The 17,333-nt window shown below is 41.7% G+C and overlaps 3 protein-coding genes across 4 annotated transcripts; all 3 read left to right on the forward strand.

The window, feature by feature from the left end:
• Positions 1–788: 788 nt before the first annotated feature.
• Positions 789–3,476, forward strand: LOC116216045 (U-box domain-containing protein 38-like). Its single transcript, XM_031551962.1, has one exon. It carries the CDS (start codon positions 1,385–1,387, stop codon positions 2,966–2,968), a length of 1,584 nt encoding a protein of 527 aa, XP_031407822.1. The 5' UTR covers positions 789–1,384; the 3' UTR covers positions 2,969–3,476.
• A 2,813-nt stretch (positions 3,477–6,289) lies between these two features.
• On the forward strand, positions 6,290–8,674 carry LOC116215934 (putative DNA glycosylase At3g47830). Its single transcript, XM_031551756.1, has 4 exons — positions 6,290–6,746; positions 7,451–7,651; positions 8,084–8,140; positions 8,222–8,674. Exons 1-4 carry the CDS (start codon positions 6,327–6,329, stop codon positions 8,477–8,479), a joined length of 936 nt encoding a protein of 311 aa, XP_031407616.1. The 5' UTR covers positions 6,290–6,326; the 3' UTR covers positions 8,480–8,674.
• A 4,482-nt stretch (positions 8,675–13,156) lies between these two features.
• LOC116189242 (calmodulin-binding protein 60 A-like) lies at positions 13,157–16,728 on the forward strand. 2 transcript variants are annotated; one of them, XM_031518812.1, is made up of 7 exons: positions 13,157–13,412; positions 14,012–14,090; positions 14,190–14,242; positions 14,335–14,840; positions 15,141–15,301; positions 15,429–15,638; positions 15,724–16,728. In XM_031518812.1, the coding sequence occupies exons 1-7, from the start codon at positions 13,321–13,323 to the stop codon at positions 16,354–16,356; spliced, it is 1,734 nt and encodes a 577-aa protein (XP_031374672.1). In that variant the 5' UTR covers positions 13,157–13,320; the 3' UTR covers positions 16,357–16,728. The 2 variants fall into 2 exon arrangements, with proteins under 2 accessions (XP_031374672.1, XP_031374673.1); XM_031518813.1 differs by having other exon boundaries at positions 13,234–13,412; positions 14,350–14,840.
• The last annotated feature ends 605 nt before the right edge of the window (positions 16,729–17,333 follow it).

A 17,333-nucleotide genomic window follows, 5' to 3' on the forward strand; every position in this document is an offset into this window, starting at 1 on the left:
GGGAGACAGCTTTCGTGCCACAGGAGGCTCCCCATCCAACGGTTTTAGGTCTCCGGGACTGGTCTTGCCCCGACCGAAGGGGCACCGTTTTCTATGTGGTCTAGGATAGTTGCAGGACTCACTTGAAATCCGATGGAGAAGAGGAATGATTGATCGATTGATTGTCTATACATACTTTATATCTGCATGCACTACAAAAGGTAGGGGAAATTCCAATTCATAGGAAATACGGCAAGTGCTTCCACTTTTAGACCCTTTTAATTTGGAAAAGTATTGCTTGCTTTTTGCTTCAATCGCTTGTTTTATCTTTAATTGTGGGCTACCTACCATTCTATACTTCAGAAAGACATCTCTCGGGTTTGAAATTCGGTCTGGAGCTGTAGCATTCTGCTGAGATCATTTACTTTTAGTGTATAGTTACATGTTACATCCTGTTGATCGATCAAGATTTGATTCCACACTGAAAAGCCCGGTGGTTTGAACATCGTTAATGCTCATACCCTTTCTTTCTGAAAAAATTGAAATGCAGATCCACGCGGATATTTATTTCTCATGGCCGATGAGAATCGGATAAAAGCTGCGGGTGGCCATATATGAAAGGAGAGGTCTTTGGAGGGGCAAAGTCTACTCTAATTCGATGAAAGCCGTTACTACGGGAATGGCATGTCGGATTTCAGCTGTCATTCGATTAGTTGTGACATGAAAAAAAAAAAAAAAAAAAAAAAAGGAATTTGATTCGATATGCAAGTTGATCAATTACCTTCCCTGGATGATTTCACCCAATACAAAACTTTCGATACACTTACCATCTAGATTTGATACAAATGAGAAGTCACAAATTTTGTTCTTCGGTTCCTTTTTCAATTTTTTTAAACATTCCCCCGAGAAAGTCTATATTATTGTTATCAACTAATAATTGCATTATTTTGTCTTAAACCCAGAGGACAGATACCGTTGACTGGTATGTTCCCCGTCAACGGTTTAAACGGAAGATCAACGGAGTCTCAACATTTTCCAACAACCGCAGCCAAAGGAGGTCAGAAGAGTCAGCGAACCAGAACCCACCCTGTCGGACCGGCCGGTTCACCTGGTCGGGCTCGGGCTAGAGGAACTCTCCAGCTCATTCTGTCTCTCTCCTCTCTCAGCCGCCAGACACGGAACCTCTCTCGTCTTCTCCTCTGAGCTGACTGGAGGTGAGGTGAGGTGAGGTGAGCTGACTCAGTCCCCACACGCCTCCAAAGGTCTCTCCTTTATCTGCTTCCTCCAATGCCATTGATTGAGGTTGAACCCTCAAAAGCAAGCTCCCTCCCTCCCCCAACATCCAATCTCCCAGCCTTCAACTCGATGAATCAGTCCCTTTCTTGAGGTACTGAAATTGCAGAGAATGGGCGGCAATGGAAGGCACCGATGGAAAATCTCCTTCTCCCGCTCGTCGTCCCTTTCCCCCAAGTCCAAAAAGGGACCCAGAGAGCCGCCCCCCAAGGAGTTCCTCTGCCCTATCTCCGACTCCCTCATGTCCGACCCAGTCGTCGTCTCCACCGGCCAGACCTTCGAGCGAGTCTCCGTCCAGGTCTGCAAAGATTTGGGCTTCTGCCCGGTTCTTGAATCTGGGACCCGGCCGGATTTCGCCGCCGTTATCCCTAACCTGGCCCTGCAATCGGCCATCGCCAGCTGGTGCAAGAGCTCCGGCTCCGTCCACCCTCAGCCACCGGACTACAACTCCGTCGAGAAGATTGTCCGTGCGAAGATTCGGGATGAAGTAGTTGCAGGCGGGCCGATTCCAGTCTCGGAGAGGGAGTTGTTGAAGGAAGTGGCTGAGAACCCCCCGACGGTGATTCACACACACGCCGCCAGCGAGCTGGGTCACCCGGTTGCAGACCGGTTCTGCTCGAGCTCTTCATCGGAAGAGTCGGTCATTGTGACGGCCGAGACGCCTCTGCCCCTCAAGACCCGGCCCTGCTGTTACTCCTCGTCGTCCTCGTCGTTGGAATTCTTCGATTTCGAGACCCTGAACCCGGCCCAAGTACGATCCCCAAACACTAACCCGAACCCTGAAGAGGAGGAACTGGTCTTGAAGCTGAGGAGCAATGATGTGTTCGAGCAAGGAAAGGCGGTAAATTCACTTCGGAGCATAACCAAAACGAGACCTGAGAGCCGGGCGAGCCTCTGCACTTCGCGACTCTTGTCTGCCCTGAAGCCCCTTCTAATCTCACGGTACGACTCCGTGCAGGTTGATGCCAATGCCTCGGTGGTAAACTTATCTCTCGAGGTCTCGAACAAGGTCAAGATTGTGCGTGCAGGTACCATCCCGTACTTAATCGATGTGTTGACGGGGGGCTTCAGTGAGTCCCAGAGTCATGCTGCTGGTGCTTTGTTCAGTTTAGCCCTCGAGGAAGAGAATAAGATGGCTATCGGGGCTTTAGGTGCTCTGCAGCCTCTCTTACATGCTCTGAGATCGGAGAGTGAGCAAACTCGTAATGATTCTGCGCTCGCTCTTTATCACTTGACATTGGTGAACACCAACCGGGTCAAGTTAGTTAACCTCAAGGCGATCCCCAACCTGCTGGAGATGGTGAAGGTGGGGAATTTAACGAGCCGGGTATTGCTTGTTCTGTGCAACCTAGCTGCTTGCCCGGAGGGAAGAGCAGCGATGCTTGACAGTAATGGGGTCGAGGTCCTGGTCGAGTTGTTGAGAGAGAGTGAAGGGAAGGGTTTGGAATCAACCAGAGAGAACTGTGTCTCAGCCCTTTTCACTTTGAGTCAAGGGAACTTCAGGTTCAAGTCGCTCCTGAAGGAGGCGAGGGCAGTGGAGTTGTTGAGGGAGGTTGAGAAAACGGGGAGCCAGAGGGCGAGGGAGAAGGCCAAGAGGCTGTTGGAGATGATGAGAGGGAGGGAGGACGTGGAGAGCCGTGAGAGCGTGGATTGGGAGGCTTTCCTTGAATCGGGTGAAGTGAGGCGGACCCGATAAATGGTATCGTCACATGTTGGAATCAATCGGACAAAATTCTTGTGCAGTGTTGGTAAATCGGTCGACGAATTTCATCTTAGTCTGTTCATTCTGCAACTAATGAAATAGTGCCAGAGAAGCTGGTGAGTTCAACTCCTCCACAACACGTCCTTTAGTAAAATCTGTTGAAACACGGAACTGGTAGATGGACCGCAACAGTCTCGGTATAAACACGGATGTCTACGGTCCAAAAGCTAACTGTTGATAATTTTGCGAGGCTTTGTGTGTGTTATGTGTGTATATATTAGGTTGTCAGGGTAACTACGTAGTCGGGGAATCGTTGTGTTCAGGTTTTGTTTCCGAGAATCCGTATGTCCCTGAATTGATCAATCTGCTGATGTTTTAATCTATACAGAGGGCTTTGTAATGTGATTTGTGAATCTGTACATGTGACAGAATCAGTCTGAACAGAAGAATGATTTTTGAATTCCTGGAATAGCATTTGGCTTGGGCTCCTCAGCTTTTCTTCTATCTCTTCCATACATCAAACTCTCATCAGGTTCTTTCTGAATAAACTTACTTTTGCTGCCTCGGCATAATCGGATATGCTATAGATCTGACAGGATGTGAATTCTCAGCTCTAATTGTTTTGATGGGGCCTTGTTGACCGACTGAACCTAACACGACAGGAATTATGAAGATGTAATGGTTTTGATCGGGACTTGCTGGCCGCCGAGTGAACACTGAAACTTTATTGGCTTGGCAGTCTATACTAGAATTGAATGCAGATGACCCGTGTTGACCCGCCAACCCAGCTGTGCACTATGAAGAAAAGTTCAACGTGATTTGGTGAACATTAATAGTTAAATAAAATTTCAACTGAAATTGACTTTTATTTTTGGAAAAAAGGCAAAAATTCCATAGTAATTTGGGATCGGACAAATCGCATCATGTTTTTTTTGTTTGGGGCAATTAGCCTCATATGATTTGCTCTATTAGACATAGGGGATTATGACGTTAATTTTTTTTTAGTCATCAATCTTTAATCTTTTAATCATTTTGTTTCTAAATCTTTTTCTTTTATCATTTATATGCTGAAATTTTCATTTTGTTTCATTTTAATCCTATAAAGAAAATTGAAAGGGAATGAGGAGTCGAGGCAGCCAATCAGTGATCCCGATCCCTCCACCAAGGTCGCCAATACCCACAGAAGACGTTGACGACCTCGGTGGAGGGGTTGGGGTCGTCGATTGGCAGCCCCGACCGAGGATATGAAGTCCCCGATCAATTCGGGGTTGGGGTCACCAATCGGCGACCTCGACCCCTCTATTGAGGTCGCCGCTGTCCTCCGTGGATACCATTAATCTCGGTGGAAAGGTCGGGGTAGCCGATTGACGGGCTCACCTTGCATTCCCTTTTGATTTTTTTTTATAGAACTAAAATGAAATAAAATGGAAAGTTAATGATAGAAATGATAAAAGAAAAAAATTTAGAATCAAAATGATTAAAATGTTAAAAATTGAGAATTGAAATTAAATAAAAAAAATTAATGTCGTAATTCCTTATGTCTAATTGAGCAAACCATAAAGGGACTAATTGTCCTAAATAAAAGAACATGATGTGATTTATCCCGATCCCAAATCATATGGGAGTTTTTGTGTTTTTCCTTTTATTTTTTAAACTTTTATGCTAAATTTCATGAGATCCAGTGATTCTATGGCTCCTTTTGGAACTATGTCGGCGCGGCATTCGATGATTCATTATAAAGATGTTTCCATCCTCAATTCTCTTTTTCAACATAATCATATCACATAATCTAATCATGTAATCATATCACATCATTTATATTTTTCTTTTACGAAAAAAAGCTCTTTATGCTTTCCGTATATCAGATTGCTTCGGGGTAGTAAAATGGAAGATCCGGGAATATGGCATAAAATTCTCGGTGATGGCATAGTCATGGTCAGGTGGACACTGGTATTATAATCAGTACCAAGTCATGCACGAAACGATCCTTGGAAATGACTCGGTAAGTGACATATGATGTCAATGCGGAGCAACTGAAGATAAACATTTCACTCGCACCAAAGTGGCCTCAGCGTGAAAATAAAACTTGTTCTTTTTATGATAAAATACTCGCTAGCCCTTGGATTGTTTAATACCACGAGATAGTTATGATCCGTGACAGGCGACTTAGGGATGACGTGCACCGAAAAAATGTGTTGTTGTCCATTATCCCAAGGGTTAATTTGCAGGTCCCCGTCGTCCATAACCTTAATCACATCTGGTTTATATATTCCAACTTCAATTGCTACTGATGTTTTTCCTTCTCCTGGTATTTCTTCTTCTTCGAAGTTCCTACATAAAATTTAAACACAATGGTGAATATATACCTACCGATTTCAATTGCTACTTGTTATGAACCGTTGAATCCATATGCAGTTCTAGTTCTCTCCTCCAAAAACAGAAGATCGGGATGATAGTCCAATTTTCTTTTCTGACACTCAAATTAACCAGGGTTCTTACGAGAAGAAATAGTGCATAATACCTCGATATTTATGTCAAATCATAAGCATATTTATTACCTTAACTGGAGTGCTAAATCTATAAATCAGGAAGGGAATCTCGAAGTACTTGGTGGCCAGGACACTGCCATGCCTCACTTGTCATATTGTGCTATTCTACATCCAAAATCAGGAGCATCCCAAGAAAGGAGCAAGAACTCAAAATGACACTTGTCACGGTAACACTGACTTCTCCTTTTTATGTGCCATGGTCAACTCAATGAACCTCTTCGTGATGCTCTCCATGTTTCTGAGCCTCCCATTCTCAGCCAATACAACTGGGAAAGACAAACAAAGATAATGATCAGATACTAAGCATAAATATTTTCCAGCGGATCAAAAGAGTGTGGCTGATAACGAAGCTAATGTACCAGCAAGCTAGCATTTGAGAATTGAGGTGCAACAATAACACCAGACCCGAGCAATAGTCGTAGACAAGCGAAGAGCAGAACAATAAAAAAGAAGCGACAGTGTATCGTACTCAAGAAGTTCCTTGTGGTGTCCGAAAGTTTAGCTTCATCCGGCCACGCATGTGCCGGATCTCTTTGAATTGCATATGCCTTTTAATTATCGAAAGAGTCGATGGACATTTTCCCCATGCAATCAGAAGAGATTCTTCCTCCTCTGATCTTCTCTATTTCCGGGCTTTTGGTGCCTTTATGATAAAAGCCCACGGCCCATATTTTGAGCCCATGATAAATCACGTCCACGGACAGAACAGAAAGCCCAAAACGAGGCCCATTTGTGAATCCGAGGCGGGAGGCTTCTCCACCGCCAACCAAGCTTTCCTTTCCTTTCTCGGACGGGAACTGACAATGCAGAGAGCTCCACGAAAGAGGAAGCTCCTCCGGTCACCGCCGAGCTCGGCCTCCTCGGAGAAATCGGTCAAAGTCAAACCCGCCAACTGCACGAATGCAGCTCCCTGCAACGCAGAGCCCTACCCGGACAACACGCGGCCCAGCTCGGCGGAGTGCCGGGCAGTCCGGGACGACCTCCTAGCCCTCCATGGTTTCCCCCCGGAGTTTGCCAAGTACCGCAGGTGGAGGCAGCTCAATGGGGTCCAGTGTGGTGTCAAATCGGAGCAGTTAGACGACGACGACAATGGCGATGGGGATGAGGATGATGAGAGTGTGTTAGATGGGCTGGTGAAGATTGTCCTGTCGCAGAACACCACCGATGTCAACTCCCAGAGGGCTTTTGCTTCACTGAAATCAAGCTTCCCCACATGGGAAAATGTGAGTTTTCTTGGGTAATTTTCGAAGCATATTTTCTGAATTTTTTCCCCTATTGTTGTGAGCTCAGTTGGGTATGTTCTGCTCAGTTAGGCGCCATTCTTTTCAGGCGTTAGTCGGTGAGTATTTGGAAATGAGCTGCATTTCCTTTTTCCCTCATTGAAATGGTCCAATCATACTGAATTAGTATCAAAATGTGTATATGCAGTGTCAGTTTCAGTTACTTTTGGTGATTTCATATTGGTTTTTGCTCGCGATATCTGTTATTTGAAGTCTCCAATCCACCGCCATGCTTTTTCTCGTCGGGGATTCTGACACTTATGTAGTTTATCTTGTTTTTGGACTTCCCAGGATACTGAAAGTTCACACCTTGGGGTGTCAAATGATATTTGTGAGATATAGCAAAGTCAAATTATGCTGAATTAGCATCAACAGGTCCATATGCTATGCTGTGTCAGTTCCTGGTTACTATTGGTGACTTCATGTCGGGTGTCGTTCGTGATATCTTTTTGCGATAAAGATCTCCAATTTGCCATGCTTCGTTCTCGTATGATTGTATATTTTTCTTGTTCTTGGACTACAGAGGCTGGCAAAGGTCCGCATCTTTGGATGTCTATTGATATGTTATTGAACTGTGACAAGCCTTCTTCAATCCCTTATCTGTCTCTTTGTTTACTTGGTTGAGTTGTGGTGTTTCGACTTGCAAGGTTCTTGCTGCTGAACCGAGATGTATAGAAGACGCCATAAGATGTGGGGGGTTAGCTCCGACAAAAGCTTCTTGCATCAAGAACATACTGACTTCCTTGCTCGAGAAGAGGGGCAAATTATGCTTGGAGTACTTGCGGGACTTGTCGGTTGATGAAATTAAGGCTGAGCTGTCTAACTTCAAAGGGATTGGTCCCAAGACGGTAATTTCATCTCTCATTTTAATGTGTATTTCGATTAAATTATGGTGGTATAGAGTAGGAGCACTCGGGCCTACTAAATGTCCCTGATATCAAAATGCAAAACGGTTGCATCTGATCTTTACATGATGAAGTTCAGTCTCATCTCATACTCACTGTCCACTTGAGGTTGCGAATCAATTATTGTCGGGAATTTTTTGGGGATGCGGTCTTATTATGATGAGGAACAATACTCAAAAGATAATATCGCAATCCACATGTTCATGTCTCAGAATATAGCTGTATATCCTATAAATGAGAACGATTGACTTTGACTCCTCTAGTTAATTTTTCACTAAACTTGCTCAATGCAGCTCATTTCTTATCCGGGTTCCTATTTAGTACTGCCTTTGGGTTTTTGCTCGAGCTTTTTATCAATTGGAAACACTTTGGCAGGTAGCTTGTGTCTTGATGTTTAATCTCCAGCAAGACGATTTCCCAGTTGACACCCATGTGAGTGTTGTCATCACATAGATTTTGCAACACTTGCAATCATCTTCTCGACCATGTTCTTACTTAAAAATTGAAATGCAGGTGTTCGAGATCGCAAAGAGGATGGGTTGGGTTCCGTCGGGGGCTGATAGAAACAAGACATATCTGCATCTTAATCGACGGATCCCAGATGAACTTAAATTCGACCTGAACTGCCTCCTGTTCACCCATGGAAAACTCTGCTTTGAGTGCAGTAAAAGAAAGGAGAAACCCCGGAGGAAGGAATCCCTTCCCATCAGTTGTCCTCTGTTGAACTACTGTGAGACTTCCGAGCAAGACGCGTTCAATGAATCGACGTGATAGTTTCTGGTCTCTGGCATCGGCTTAGCCTCTTTGATGCATAATATTTTGGATTGGTAGAAAAAATCATGTATCTTAAGGATGTCCTTGCTGGCTAATATTCTGATGCTTTCTGGGACAACAAGCAAAAGCTGTCTGTTTTAGCACATTTCGGAGAAAGTGATGACGAAAATGATATTTCAAGATGGAAACTTATCCGAGTCCCATAGTTTGCACTAGCCCACCGTCCCAGTGCAGATTTGACTGTCTTAGAGATAATCATTTGAGAGATCTGGACCCAATAAAAACTTCTCAAGAAGGAAGTCCTTTAAAACTGACCATCTTCTCTTTTTCTTGTTCGGGTTGAACTATCATTTTGTTTGCATTCATTTTAAAAGAATTTAAACCCATTTTTTAAGCGTAATTCTACATTCCTGCGACCCCACCATGTTGCCATTTGTCAGTTCAGTGTATTATGTAAAAAAGGAAACTTACAAAGAAGATTTGTCTTTTTATTTTTAAATAATTTAAGAAAATGCAATTATTGAGGGATTTGATGTTATGAAGTTGAAACATTTAGCCCATTAGGCGAGCAACTAGACCCCAGTGGGCCCATCTCTAGCAATAATGGGCTCTTTGTGGACCCATGTCAGGGAATATCCCCACTCTCTGACGATTTCGGGCCGCACACGATTATAGACACGTGGCAAGCCATTGGCCACGTAGGACAGGACGCCCGCGTTTTTCGTTTTGTTTTTTTTTGTTGGTGGGGGGGGGGAGGCGGGGGTGGTGGACGGGACGGGACCCCGATAAGTCATTGCACGTTCTCTGGTTGAACACTCCTTTCTAATTATTATTTCGAATAACCGAAATTATCTAGATTCTCAATCCGAATAGTTTCATATGAGACTCATGTAATGCAGCAGAAGATTGTCTTTGTAACGGACTCGACGCATAAAAACGCGTATGGAAGAGAACCGATTGCCAGCATGCTTTCAATTTGAAATAGGGTAAATAAATTTGTTAATCATCCCGATTCTTATGTACTGCAGATTTCTTGTCAAAAGTGATATATAAGTCTATCGATTGTACGCGCCTATTGTAGGCTCTCTGCGATTGATTCCTCTCTGATTACTTTAAAACAGTTATGCCAAACCTGAATAATTTATCACAATTTAATTAAATAATTGCTTAAACGAGAACATAGTATAATGGCGCACGTTGTTGCTTAGTAATACAGAGATTTTAGATTCGATACTTAATGACTACTCGTGTCTCTTATTTGTTGTTAAGAATTCTATGTCATTATACTAGGTGAATGAGCTTCTCTTATAATCAAAATATAAGCGTTTAAAAATTAAGTACAAGTTAATTATATGAAAAAATAATAGGAGATAGAAAAAAATGAAATATAAGGTAGCATTTGGTAATAGAGTAGAATGTGATTCTACTAAACTCTACGAAATGAAAGTAAAAGTAGTTGGATAAATTTATTATTAAAAAATTAATTGTAATAATAGTTAAAAAAATGTAAAAAATTTATTATTAAATTGAAGTAAAAAATAATAATAATGATGATTTTGCTATTAAATTGAGGAAAAAGTAATGAAATGTTTGGAGAATTTAATATTAAAAATTAATTGTAATAATTGTTAACACATAATATGTGAGAGAATTGAAAAAAAAAAAGATAAAAAATAATGATTGTATTGTTAAATGGAGAGATAAGTAAAGTAGAATTAAATGGAGTATGACTTACTTCATAAACAAACAAAGCCATGACTAATCTATTTAGTCGGTAAGTAAAAAAAATTGAGTTGATGAAATAAATTATCTTTCACTTATTAGTAATTTTTACCCCTTATAAGACTATTTCTCATCTTTATCATTGACATCCTTCCTATGCATTTCTTTTCTTAACTATTTTTTTGACCATTTCTTTTCTTGACTTGCTTAATTTTTCGTTTACGAATTGGGCTCATGGATTTAGTACAATTAAATGAAAATTCTAATATCTAATATAAGAATATGAGTAGTCCCATTGAGTATCAAATTTACAATCTTTTAATTGACAGGCAAAAGTGCGTATCACTGCGCTAAACGAACAAAATCTTCTTGATTCTCAATTTGTCACATGAGATTCATATCATGCAGTACCGTACTAGGATTAATGCGGATTAATTTTGGGTATGGAAACGGGTTACCAAGAGATAAGTGATATAAGCAATACTTCATTCAAGCTGAGGGATGCGAAGCATCAAACGGTGCGAGGAATCCGTAAATTCCATCGTCCTCTAAATCTTTGGTGAAAGTGATATGTGATTGACATAATTCTCTCGAATCTTTGAATCTATTGTAGGCTCTCGTGAAGGCTCCTTCGAGGCACCATAAAGTCGTGATTGTTTCTTTCAAGCATCAACTTCGAGAATCAGATCGAAAAACCCGATTTTTTTTTTTTATTTTCTTCAATAATTCACTCTCGAAATGGACATGAGTGGATGGGACAGGTTCGGAGGATGCCTGAAATGTTGGGACTGTTGTTAGGAAACGTACTTCAGTGGCTGAACTCTGTTTTGTGATGTGTTTAGGCAGTAGGAAGATTCCTGGAAAATAAGTTGGAACATAACATCTTTGGTGGAGAATTAAAATATTTTGACCGTGACTACTCCATCTGTCTCTTTCCTACCCCTCCTAAAAATCATAATTATATCTCGATTTGATTTCAAAAACATTTCTTATTCATATCCGCTATCGATCTTTTTAATACATTCGCCGTAAAAAATTTCACTTAACTTATAAATATTTAAAAATATATCCAAGTTTTTCTTTTTTGATTTTCCTATTTGAGATAACCAATTCTCAACACACGCTTAACTCTTCGTTAGTTGTACTCGTGCGCTTAAAAAACCTGCACTACTTTCACAAAATCGAGCTCCGAGTCTCGATTCCTCCCTTGCCTGTGAAGTTCTTCCTACTAAGTCTAGATGTAAGTTGTTGTACGTAACCACGAGTTACGACACGTAACTGATAGAAAAATATTTAGTATTTTACATGAAGATGCGATTTTATAGTTACGTAGTCACGCGTAGCACGGCGAGCTAAGAGTTTTGATGAAAGCGGATTCTATCTTTGTTTTACGAGTACTTTCGTGTGTATTTTCATCTTCTTTTAACGAAAAACCGAGTCTGAGAGGACACTGCAACTCCATGAGAGTTCGGATAGTTAACTGCAAAAATGTACTGGTTTGTTTAGTTTTAAAGTTAAGTATAGTTGAATTTTGATTTTAATTGGTTTGTAATGATTGTGTTGTTGAATTATGAGAAAAAATGTGAAAAAATAATGAATAGTTGAGAGAAAGTAATGATTTAGTTGTTAAATTGTGAAAAAAGTAATGAATTGTTGAAAAAATTTAGTATTAAAAATTGAATTAAATGGTTAACAAAATTGAAGAAAATGAAAAAAGTAATAATTGTATTGTTAATTTTTGTTATGCAGTGAGTAGAATTAAAATTAGAGATAAAATTTTAAAAACATATTTGAACTCCAAAATGGTTCCACGCAAGCATTGTGGGCCGACACAAGCAATACGGGCCCACACAAACCTATGGGCCGAAGTCGTACGGAAATAAGACGAGTCAAACTCAAACTAGTGAAGGAAGGCGCCAAACTAGGAAACTGAAAACGGCAACTTCCCATCCCGTTTCCCTCCGTCCCGTACAACGCGTTTCCCGTGGTCCTGCCCTCTCCCGTCCGCTCCCCCCTCCCAATCCCGTGGCTTAAAATTAGAACTTCATCCCACTCAGCTAGGCGGGCCCAAGGCTCATGCAATCGTGGCACGAAACATATACAATCAAGGGGTATATCATGCGGGATAGTGACAATACGCTTTTACTGATCAATACTCACTTGAATAATGGTGTCCATGAATTATAATACGATGCTAACAGTCACTTAAAATATATGCGGATATATTTAAAAGAAAAGTGATAATTAATTAGAAGCTCTTTTTGAATTTTAGAAGAATTGATGAGTCGTTAATTCACCATAAAAATGGAAGCTTGTCTATGACAAAACGGACATCCTCGAATTACGCATATTTATGTAAACGGGATATATCTTCACTTAAATTCAAGAAATTCTCATTGCCAAGTTAGTATATTCGTTCTTTATAGAATTATGGCATGCTAAAGGCTATTTTTTTTCATTTGCGTAATCCAAAGGCGTTTGGACTTCGTTCGATTAATTCTCCGGGACTCGTAAACTCCCACAACGTATGATGTGGGTAATCACGCTAAAAACGCTCTGACCTCAAGGGTTTTGAACTCAAATCAAGTGGTTACATGGACTACCCCTTAATCATTGGGCCAAACCACCTGAGATTGCATACTATGATACTATTACTAGAGGCTGTAGCATAGCCATTTCACTGGCACGAAATGAAACCGGTTTCCATGGCTTAAGCCAAACAAACAAACAAACAAACGGCCCCTTAGCAACCACAGAGCCGAGCCAAGCCGAGCCAAGACAGGGGTAGGTACGGTTCCGTGCCTTCCTGTTCTCGGATAAGATAGCAGAAACAGACATGCTGAGGGAGGAAGCATCCCGCACTGGGCCAAACTCAGATTACGGGTAAGGAAGAAGACATCCCATTTTGGCTCCTTGTCATTCATTGCTCATTAACGTTTGATTCCTCTTCCTCGCATTCATTGCCCTCGTATATACATATATATAATACGCACACATATATATATGTATGTGCCTTAATCAATCAATACAAGACATTCTCTTCTCATACTGCAATGTGCCCAGTTTTCACCTGAAACGCCGGCGTCGGGAGTTTTGGGTCATTTGGGTTCCCGACAATGTCGCCGAAACGGCAGCAGGAGGACGGGAGGACTCGGTCGGACGGCAGCGGGGTGGATGATAAGCGTCGAAGGATGCCCACCTTCGAGAGGTACTCTTACTACTGCTGAGAGTCAAGTTTGTCTTGTTATTTTATTCAAAGATTTAACCTTTTCTTTTCTTTTTAAATTGACCGAGGAATTCTGTTGGTTCTTTGTTCATGACAAAACAGCAACAGTTCTGATTTTTTATTAGCTTAGATCATGTCATCGTGATATAGCTGTTCAAAACTAAGGAGGACCCATGTGAGTCTGTTGATTCTTTGGGAGTCCGGAAGTTCGAGAATCTGATGTATTGTCCCTGAATCACCGTAGTTTACTATGGTACCAGCTAGTTTGTGTCGTCCCATAATGAACTGAAGGGTAGACAGCATTGCACGAGTGCGGGCCTTGTGTTTGCTAAGCGAGCTTACAGTCTCTCCATGAAAATTGACCTTTGAGGTGACAAGATTTCTCAGAAATTTTATGCGGCCGATGGGTGTTTTCTCTTCGTTAGCAGGCACTATAAAGCTGCTTTTTAAGTTAAACTGCTTCGTGGACTTCTAGTGATCTGTGGTGATCAGAGTACCCGTTCTTTTCTGGACATGCATTCCCTTGTAGTGAATGATATTTCAATTTGGTTGGACTCTGATCTTGCTTTATGACTGTCTAGTGTGGTTGTTGATATGATGAAGATGCGATCTGTTCAGCATTTGCTGGAGCCAGTTTTGGAGCCATTGATCCGTAAAGTGGTGAGTTTTCCATTTGCAAAACTTGAATTATGGAAATTTTTGATGAGACGGTTGCTTGTTGACAGAATAAGTAAGATTCATCATATTGTGGAATTACAGGTGAAAGAAGAAGTTGAAATTGCTCTGAGAAAGCATATGAACTCCATGAAAAGGTAAGCAACCACCAATGAATTACGGCATTTCCGTCCCCCCTTGTCATAAGATGGGAAATTTTTCTTGGCCTCCAAGAACTCATGAATTGCAGTTACACTTGTTCCAGGAGTTGCGGGAAAGAAGTACATGCTTCTGAGCTGAGGAGCTTGCAGTTGCAGTTCCTGAACAGTCTCTCTCTTCCTGTATTTACCGGTGCACGAATTGAAGGTGAAGATTGTTCTGCCTTAAAGGTGGCCTTAATTGATATGCTCACTGGACAAATTGTGAATTCCGGACCCGAGTCATTGGCAAAGTTTGAAATTGTTGTCCTTGAGGGTGATTTTGATGGTGATGAGGGTGAGAACTGGACCAGTGAAGAGTTCAAGAATAATATTGTTCGTGAGAGGGAAGGAAAGAAGCCCCTTCTGACCGGAGAGGCAGTTCTGAATCTCAAAGATGGAATTGGCTTGGTGGGTGAGATTTCTTTCACCGATAATTCCAGTTGGACAAGGAGCCGAAGATTCAGGCTCGGAGTAAGAGTTGTGGATCACTTTGAAGGTGTTCGAATAAAGGAAGCAAAGACAGAATCATTTGTTGTCCGAGATCACCGTGGAGAGTGTAAGTAAATCTGTCCGTACATTCTTTACTATGAGTTATGATGACCTATACATCATAAAAAGTTTAGTGAAGCAGATCTAGCGAGTGGTCTTTTTTCTCATATTTTATTTTCGATCGATTTCTACAATAAATATGGATTTTCATGCCTAAGCTATCGTAACTATAAATTTCACTTTATTTTACATTTTTTGAATTATCTAAATTGTATAAGTTAGTTGACGACCCAACATCAGGTTAGGTGCAGATATATCAACTCCGATATGGAGGAAATTACAATATCACTCTTGTTTGTGCTTTCAGTATACAAGAAGCACCACCCTCCTTCCTTGCTCGATGAAGTATGGAGACTAGAAAAGATTGGGAAAGATGGAGCTTTCCATAAGCGACTTAGTCGAGAAAACATCTTCACTGTAAAGGATTTCCTTACTCTACTATCCTTAGACCCATCAAGGCTCCGAAATGTAAGTTGTTTACTCTAATGGCAGGAGTTCCACTTCATTCTTCCCTTTCATTTCAACTTTCATCTAGATGGGGTGTTTGAGTTATCCACTTCCTTTGATTTTGTATATTGTCTTGGTGGATCTCCAGATATTGGGCACCGGTATGTCTGCAAAGATGTGGGAAGTCACAGTTGATCATGCACGAACATGTGTCCTTGATAAGAGAGTTTATCTGTACTTCCCTCCTCCTGCCTCGGAGATTAAAACAGGTGTCGTCTTCAATATCATCGGACAAGTGATGGGACTACTTTCAGAATGTCAGTATGTTCCAATCGATAAATTGTCCGAAACCCAAAAGGCAAGCTCCTACAACCACCATCTGTTTGGCTGTGAAGAACTAGCTTGCTTTTCTCTGACTTCTTGATTTTGCTGTTTACCATCAGACTGATGCCCAAGGCTTGGTGATTTCGGCATTCCAGCATTGGGAGGATGTAGTATGCTTCGACGAAGAATCCTCTTTGGCAGGCAGCTCTTCCTGTGTGGCAAGCACCACTATCTGCAACACAAGCTCGCCCAAGACTGAGAATTCTAACAGTAACCGGGTCATGGCTTCTGATCGAGTTGGTGGGTTCGATTACACACAACCCAGTGCCTCATCTCCTGACATAATCTCATCCATCTATTCCACAGGGGATGTTAGCGGGTTGGATGATTATTCCTTGCCTAGCATAGAAAATATGGCTCTTCGATATGATCAGGCCCTGAGCTTTCCCACGCAAGTTAGCTCCTCCATGATGTGCGACACGAGATCCATCACACAAGATTTCTTTGATGAGGATCATCTCCAGTTTTTCGACGCTGATTGCCCCCTTGAGTCGCAGATCCCAAACTTCGAGTCTACGGCTGATCTCCAATGTGCAGTTGATAGCTTCCTACTGAGGCGTTCGTCCATTTCTAATTCTACAGGCAATGCTCAGAGGAGGTGGACGAAGCTCTTCAGTGTCTTGAAGTGGTTCGCGATAAGGAAGATTGTAATTAGAAGAACCCGAATTCGTGCACATCCTGAAAGGTGGTAAAGAGTTATGTCTACATCCCGTATAAAGAAGCATTTGTCCCATTCCACGAAGATGGTGAGGGCGCCTAATAGCTTTTCGGGCTGCTTATAAAGAAGCATTTCTCACATTCCACGAAGATGGTGAGGGCTGCCTATTAGCTTTTCGGGCTGCTTCTTGGCGTAATTGGCAATTTGTTTTCAGCTATATCTTATGTAAATATTTATATCTATGTAGATCTGCTTTGGCAGATTAGGGAGCCGCGACCGAGCTGCCTGATGGGTTGAACTCGAAGTGGCAATGTTGGCTTCTAAATGCTCGCTCGCTTTTCACGTTGTATCACGTGTTGCAGTAATGCTGATTAAATGAATGCCTTGAGTTTCTCTTTTCTGTCTTTGAGCATTCTAATGGACCATCTGTGAACATGCCATATATATAGAGACATTATATTCACAAAGCATCAGTTATTTTACGCATTTATTCAACTAATGCGGCTCTATTTAGTCAGCAAATCAGGTTTTCTTTTGTTGTCTGTATAGTACTCAAGCTGAATAGTCAATCCATGCACTTGACAATTTTCTTCTGAGGCTAAAGATTATACCGTTGCTTACTTCGAAATCTATCTTGCTTATTGGATAACAAATAAACTCCTCCTGTGTTTTCGTCCATGTGGCGATCACCTGCCTGAAAATCTCTTGTTAATGCTATAGTCAGGTGGACCTGCGATTTGAGCTACAAGGTGGACCGCAGGCTTCTGATTCCTTGGTATAGTCCTAATCATCAACATGAATATTTGATCATGGTTATTAGACTCGCGAGTCGAGACGTTGAATCGCAGGATTCTCACGGGAGATTAGCCCTGATTTCACCTCGGGGATCGAAATCTTAGAATCGTAGAATCGGTGAGATCCTACTGATCCTACATTAGACTCAAAACTAAAAATTGGACCAAGCCCAATTCAGTTGTTCGGCCCATAGAGCAGCCCGACTGGATTTTTTTT

This window comes from Punica granatum, chromosome 8 (assembly GCF_007655135.1).
Source record: "Punica granatum isolate Tunisia-2019 chromosome 8, ASM765513v2, whole genome shotgun sequence".
NCBI lineage: Eukaryota > Viridiplantae > Streptophyta > Magnoliopsida > Myrtales > Lythraceae > Punica > Punica granatum.